The sequence below is a fragment of the Somniosus microcephalus genome, chromosome 23 (assembly GCF_052327205.1).
Source record: "Somniosus microcephalus isolate GS21.2 chromosome 23, FLI_Smic_1.0, whole genome shotgun sequence".
Classification (NCBI taxonomy): Eukaryota; Metazoa; Chordata; class Chondrichthyes; order Squaliformes; family Somniosidae; genus Somniosus; species Somniosus microcephalus.
The window spans coordinates 7,454,868-7,462,446 of record NC_141009.1 but is presented as its reverse complement, the minus strand read 5'-3'; the positions used below and the strand labels follow the sequence as shown (position 1 = coordinate 7,462,446).

The window sequence follows — 7,579 nt, the reverse complement described above, 5'->3', positions numbered from 1 at the left end:
GAGAGAGAGCGAGCCTACCGGTAGGGAAAATGACCACGAGTTCGGGCGGGGTCTCCAGCGTTCCGTCCGCTGCCGCAAACACCACAGCGAAGACGTACGTGCTGATCCAGCAGATGTCCAACACTGCCGAAGGAAAAGTCACCAGTTTAGGAACAAGCGTCTGCAAACACAGAGGGGTGTTGGCGGCAAAATCCCAGCGCATGGAATCACCTCAGCGTCCCCAAGGCAAATGTGCGCACCATTTTATTTAAAAGCAGCGCCTTTAGTGTAGAATTAAGGATAAAAGTCTAGAGGGTTAAATTATGAAGACAGATTGAAAAATAACGCCTTTCACGACCACAGGACGTCCCAAAGCGCTATACAGCCAATGAAGTACTTTTTGAAGTGGAGTCACTGTTGTAATGTAGGAAACGCGGCAGCCAATTTGTGCACAGCAAGCTCCCACAAGCTGCAATGTGATAATGTTTTCGTAATTTTGATTTAAGGATAAACATTGGCTAGGACAGCGGGGAGAACTCCCCTGCTCTTCTTTAAAATAGTGCCATAGGATCTTTTACGGGGCCTCGGTTTAACGTCTCATCTGAAAGACAGCACCTCCGACGGTGCAGCACACCCTCAGTATTGCCCATCCGACAGTGCGGCGCTCCCTCAGTACTGCCCCTCCGACAGTACAGCGCTCCCTCAGTACTGCCCCTCCGACAGTACGGCGCTCCCTCAGTACTGCCCCTCCGACAGTGCAGCACTCCCTCAGTACTGCCCCTCTGACAGTGCAGCGCTCCCTCAGTACTGCCCCTCCGACAGTACGGCGCTCCCTCAGTACTGCCCCTCCGACAGTACGGCGCTCCCTCAGTACTGCCCCTCCGACAGTACGGCGCTCCCTCAGTGCTGCCCCTCCGACAGTACAGCGCTCCCTCAGTACTGCCCCTCCGACAGTACGGCGCTCCCTCAGTACTGCCCCTCCGACAGTACGGCGCTCCCTCAGTACTGCCCCTCCGACAGTACGGCGCTCCCTCAGTACTGCCCCTCCGACAGTACGGCGCTCCCTCAGTACTGCCCCTCCGACAGTACGGCACTCCCTCAGTACCGCCCCTCCGACAGTGCGGCGCTCCCTCAGTACTGCCCCTCCGACAGTACGGCGCTCCCTCAGTACTGCCCCTCCGACAGTACGGCACTCCCTCAGTACTGCCCCTCCGACAGTACGGCGCTCCCTCAGTACTGCCCCTCCGACAGTACGGCACTCCCTCAGTACTGCCCCTCCGACAGTACGGCGCTCCCTCAGTACTGCCCCTCCGACAGTACGGCACTCCCTCAGTACTGCCCCTCCGACAGTACGGCACTCCCTCAGTACTGCCCCTCCGACAGTACGGCACTCCCTCAGTACTGCCCCTCCGACAGTACGGCACTCCCTCAGTACTGCACTGGGAGGGTCATCCTAGATTTTTGTGTGCAAGTCTCTGGAGTGGGACTTGAACCCACAACCTTCTGACTCAGAGGCGAGAGTGCTGCCCACTGAGCCCCGGCTGACACTCCAGTACAGTACTGAGGGAGTGCTGCACTGTCGGAGGTTGCAGAAGCTGGGCTTGTACTCCCTTGAGTTCAGAAGATTGAGGGGTGATCTGATCGAGGTGCTTAAAATGTTAAAAGGATTCGACAGGGTAGGTGCGGATAAACTACTTTCTCTGATGGGGAGAATGAAGAACGAGGGGGCATAATCTTAAAATTAGTGCTAGGCGATGCGGGAGTGAAAATGGGAAACATATTTTCACACGAAGGGCAGTGGAAATCTGGAACTCTCTCCCCCATAAAGTCTGTGGGTGCTGGGGGTCAATTGGAGCTTTTGAGACTGAGAGCAATAGATTTTTGCTGAGCAAGGTGCACCAAGGGATTTGGAGCAACAGTGGGTAAATGTAGTCGAGGTACCGATCAGCCATGATCTAACTGAATAGCGGAAGCAGGCTCGAGTGTCTGAATGGCCTCCTCCGGTTACTAAAATCACTACTTTGGGCCATTCCTTCAACTCATTGAATCAAGTCACTGGCGCCAAAACCGAGATGCTCGAGAGACTTAAAAAAAAAAGTTAAGAATCAGCAGTGTTGTACAACTCCTTTCTGCCACCAGAGGTCCTCAGAGTCTGTACATTCTTGATTCTCTGTCACAAATGGTTTAACTCTTGTGCATTAAAGCCATGAACAGTGATTCATTTAGTAAGGAAGAATGAGGAGAGGCAATATAAACTAAATGGTACAATTTTGAAGGGGTGCAGGAACAAAGACCCCTGGGGCTTCACAGGCACAATTTTTTAACGGCGGAAGGACAAGTTGATCAGGCGGTTAAAAAAGCATACGGGATCCTGGGCTTTTTAAAAAGAGCCAGAATACAAAAGTTATGCTAAACCGTTGTAAATCAGTGGTTCGTCCTCAGCTGGAGTACTGTGTCCAATTCTGGGCACCGCACTTTAGGAAGGATGTCACGGCCTTGGAGAGGGTGCAGGGGAGATTTACCAGAATGGTTCCAGGGATGAGGGACTTCAGTTCCGTAGAGAGACTGGAGAAGCTGGGGTTGTTCTCCTTGGAGCAGAGGTGGTTATAATGGGAGACTTAATAGAAGCGTTCAAAATAATGAGGGGTTTTGATAAGGAGAAACTGTTTCCACTGGCAGGAGGATTGGTAAACAGAGGACACAGAATTAACAACATAAGAACTTAAGAAACAGGAGCAGGAATAGGCCACTCGGCCCCTCGAGCCTGCTCCGCCATTCAATAAGATCATGGCTGATCTTGGGCTCAAAGCCACTTCCCCGCCCGCTCCCCATAACCCTTCACTCCCTCATCTTGTAAAAATCTGTCTATCTCCACCTTGGTGTGGAGATGCCGGAGTTGGACTGGGGTGGACAAATGTAAGAAGTCACACAACACCAGGTTATAGTCCAACAGCTTTATTTGAAATCACAAGCTTTCGGAGTGCTGCTCCTTCTTCAGGTGAAGTGGAGAAATGCATAAAGACACAGCTTATATAGTCAGAGAATCATGTCAGATGTTTACAGGTAACCTTTCCAATTGCCATTTATCACACCTCGGCAGAGAGATAATCACAGCAGTCAAAGGTGTGAATGGTGTCCAAACAGGTCAGTCAGGGAAACATTACATCAAAGAACAATGAGGTGGGGTCACAAATTGCAGATGCTGGGGTCTGTATGAAAAACAAAAAAAGACAAAAAACATTTTTTTTGGCTGGAAATCACAGCAGGTCCGGCCGCATCTGTGTAGAGAGAACAAGCCAATGTCGACTCGAGTCTGGATGACCCTGCATCAGGTGGGGTTACATGTAGCGTGACATGAACCCAAGATCTCGGTTGAGGCCGTCCTCATGGGTGCGGAACTTGGCTATCAGTTTCTGCTCGACGATTTTGCGTTGTCGTGTGTCTCGAAGGCCACCTTGGAGAATGCTTACCCGAAGATCGGAGGCTGAATGTCCTTGACTGCTGAAGTGTTCCCCGACTGGGAGGGAACACTCCTGCCTGGTGATTGTTGCGCGGTGTCCGTTCATCCGTTGTCGCAGTGCCTGCATGGTCTCACCGATGTACCATGCTCCGGGGCATCCTTTCCTGCAACGTATGAGGTAGACAACGTTGGCCGAGTCACATGAGTATGTACCATGTACCTGGTGGGTGGTGTCCTCACGTGTGATGATGGTATCTGTGTTGATGATCTGGCATGTCTTGCAGAGGTTGCTGTGGCAGGGTTGTGTGGTGTCGTGGTCGCTGTTCTCCTGAAAGCTGGGTAATTTGCTGCGAACGATGGTCTGTTTGAGGTTAGGCGGCTGTTTGAAAGCGAGTAGTGGAGGCGTGGGGATGGCCTTAGCGAGGTGTTCGTCGTCATCGATGACATGTTGAAGGCTGCGAAGAACATGGCGTAGTTTCTCCGCTCCGGGGAAGTACTGGACGACGAAGGGTACTCTGTTGGTTGTGTCCCGTGTTTGTCTTCTGAGGAGGTCTATGCGATTTTTCGCTGTGGCCCGTTGGAACTGTCGATCGACGAGTCGAGCGTCATATCCCGTTCTTACAAGGGCGTCTTTCAGTGTCTGTAGGTGTCCATTGCGTTCCTCCTCGTCTGAGCAGATCCTGTGTATTCGCAGGGCTTGTCCATAGGGGATGGCTTCTTTAACGTGGTTAGGGTGGAAGCTGGAGAAGTGAAGCATCGTGAGGTTGTCCGTGGGCTTGCGGTAGAGTGAAGTGCTGAGGTGTCCGTCTTTGATGGAGATTCGTGTGTCCAGGAATGAGACTGATTCTGAGGAGTAGTCCATGGTGAGTTTGATGGTGGGATGGAACTTGTTGATGTTATCGTGTAGTCTTTTCAGTGATTCTTCGCCGTGGGTCCATAGGAAGAAAATGTCGTCGATGTATCTGGTGTATAGCGTTGGTTGGAGATCCTGTGCAGCGAAGAAGTCTTGCTCGAACTTGTGCATGAAGATGTTTGCGTATTGGGGTGCGAATTTGGTCCCCATGGCTGTTCCGTGTGTTTGGGTAAAGAACTGGTTGTCGAAGGTGAAGACATTGTGGTCAAGGATGAAGCGGATGAGTTGTAGGATGGCGTCTGGAGATTGGCTGTTGTTGGTGTTGAGTACTGAGACTGTCGCAGCGATGCCGTCATCGTGGGGGATACTGGTGTAGAGTGCCGAGACGTCCATCGTGGCGAGGAGTGTTCCTGGTTCAACTGGTCCGTGGGTGCTGAGCTTCTGTAAGAAGTCTGTAGTGTCGCGACAGAAGCTGGGGGTTCCCTGTACGATGGGTTTCAGGATGCCCTCGACATATCCAGAGAGGTTCTCACACAGGGTTCCGTTGCCTGATGCGATAGGACGTCCAGGTGTGTTGGCTTTGTGTATCTTTGGGAGGCAGTAGAAGTCTCCCACGCGGGGAGTACGTGGATGTAGGATGCTTTGAAGGTCTGGATCGAAGGTTTTGATCAGTCTCTGACTATATAAGCTGTGTCTTTATGCATTTCTCCACTTCACCTGAAGAAGGAGCAGCGCTCCGAAAGCTTGTGATTTCAAATAAAGCTGTTGGACTATAACCTGGTGTTGTGTGACTTTTTACATTTATCTCCACCTTAAATGTATTTAATGACCCAACCTCCACAGCTCTCTGGGGCAGAGAATTCCACAGATGTACGACCCTCTGAGAAGAAATTCCTCCTCATCTCAGTTCTAATAATTGACATAATTATCAAAAGAATCAGAGGGGAGAGGAGGAGAATTTTTTTTTTAAAAACACAGCGAGTTGTTGTGATCTGGAATGCGCTGCCTGAAAGGGCGGTGGAAGCAGATTCAATAGTAACTTTCAAAAGGAATTGGAGATATGGTTGAAAGGGCAGGGGAATGGAACTAATTGGAGAGCTCTTTCAAAGAGCCTGCACAGGCTCACATGGTGCGCAATACTGTGATTCTATATTTCCTACCTTTAACTGGGTTGTCCGAATTGTAGAAAGGGGGACAAGGGATGACTTTCTTTTCCTGCAGTACCTAGAGGAAGAGAAAAATTTGTAGTGCTTTTAAGTTGAAAAGAAAAAACAAGAAACAGGAGCAGGAGTCGGCCATTCGGCCCCTCGAGCCTGCTCCGCCATACGGCCCCTCGAGCCTGCTCCGCCATTCAATAAGATCATGGCTGATCTTCAACCTCAACTCCACTTTCCCGCCCAATCCCCATATCCCTCGATTCCAAAAATCTATCGATCTCTGTCTTGAATATACTCAATGTTATGAATCTCATCATGACTCATGAAGCAACACTGGGCGGCCAGCTGGTGGCGCCGTCCAAGGAGTATAAATACTCGGGCGTGGGCCCAGCTTGCCCAGGATGTTTCTGTAACCAGGAACTAGTGATGTAACTAGAATCTCCTGGTTGTGAAACAGTTGATTAAAGCCTTGTTTTATACTCAAACCAAGCGCCCAGTAGTCTTTTTACATCACTCATCGACTCAGCATCCGCAGCCCTCTGGGGTAGAGAATTCCAAAGATAAGAGGACACCTTCTCGATTCTCAAGACGGAATCCCCGGAGTTCAGCTCTTGGGCCCGTCTGTCACTTGGGACTTGCGTTCCCGTTAAGCCGCGCCGCGCTCTGCTGGTCTCGCGCAGCCCGGGACCGGCCTTTTTCCAATGTTAAGGTTCGCGCATGCGTGAAACTGTGAATGGGCTGCGCAGCCCCTTAAAGGGGCCAGGCACCCCCGCAAAAGTAAAATGACGGGCAACGTTGCTGGGGGAACCACAGACGGACGATTGCTTGACGGCGCGCGAGGCCGAAGCAGGAAGCTCCACCTCGGGGAGGCCATTCAATCAGATGCGCGCCACTCAAACTGTGCTGTCGGCAGCCAGAGATTCTCGTTGAAAAGCAGAGAGTGCCATACGAGGAGATGGGTAAAAAGGCAGGGGAAACAGCTGCGCTTTTTGAGTTTGTCTTTTGGCGGAAAGGCTCGATAGGCCGAACACTCCTAAAAATACAGAGCCATCCGCTGAAGTGATAAAATCCGCAAAATGAAATGCCAGTCTTGTGCTGATCCAGACCATTCCCATTGCCATCTCAATTGCAGCGCTCAGGCTCCCCAACAACTTGTATTTATACCGCGCCTTTAATGTAGTAAAATGTCCCAAGGCGCTGCACAGGAGCGATTATCAAACAAAATTTGACACCGAGCCTAGAGAGCAAATAATAAAAATGACAACAGAGAAGGTCATAGACTTAGGTAGCAGTGGGGAAATTAAAAACCAGAGCGTGTCAGGAAGGGGCAGAAGGTATGGAGTAAAAGGTAAAGTAATAAAAAGGGCAAAAACAGGAACTTAGTGTCACAAAACATATTTGAAAGTTCTCTATCTGAATGCACGTAGCATTCGTGACAAAATAGACGAGTTAATGGCACAAATAACTACATATGGGTATGATCTTGTGGCCATTACAGAAACATGGCTGCAGGGTGACAATGCCTGGGAATTAAACATACCAGGTTATTTAACGATCAGGAAGGACAGGCAGGAAGGAAGGGGAGGTGGGGTGGCTATGTTAATAAAGGAAGGAATCACTGTAATACAGATAAATGATATTGGGTCAAAAGATCAGGATAATGAAACAGTTTGGGTGGAGGTAAGGAATAATAAGGGGAAAAAAACATTAGTGGGCGTAGTCTATAGGCCTCCGAACAGTTGCAACTCTGTTGGACGGAGTATCAATCAGGAAATAGTTGAGGCTTGTATTAAGGGAGCATCTATAATTATGGGGGATTTTAGTATTAAGGGAGCATCTGTAATTATGGGGGATTTTAACTATCATATTAATTGGACAAATCAAATTGGGCAGGGCTGCCTTGAGGATGAGTTCATTGAGTGTATTAGGGATGGGTTTCTTGAGCAGTATGTAACTGAACCGACCAGGCGGCAAGCAACCTTAGATCTGGTCCTGTGTAACGAGACAGGATTAATTAAAAATGTCCTAGTAAAGGATCCCCTCGGAATGAGTGACCATAACATGGTTGAATTCCATATTTAATTAGAGGGTGAGAAGGTTGGATCTCAAACAAGCGTGCCAAGCTTGAAT

At 49.8% G+C, this 7,579-nt stretch overlaps 1 protein-coding gene across 1 annotated transcript in view; it reads right to left on the bottom strand.

Moving 5' to 3' along the window:
• nup214 (nucleoporin 214) overlaps positions 1-7,579 on the bottom strand; it is a 159,804-nt gene that overhangs the window by 131,753 nt on the left and 20,472 nt on the right. The window contains 2 exon segments of the mRNA XM_085965133.1: positions 19-123; positions 5,453-5,516. Of these exon segments, the coding sequence (XP_085821259.1) occupies positions 19-123; positions 5,453-5,516 (169 nt within the window).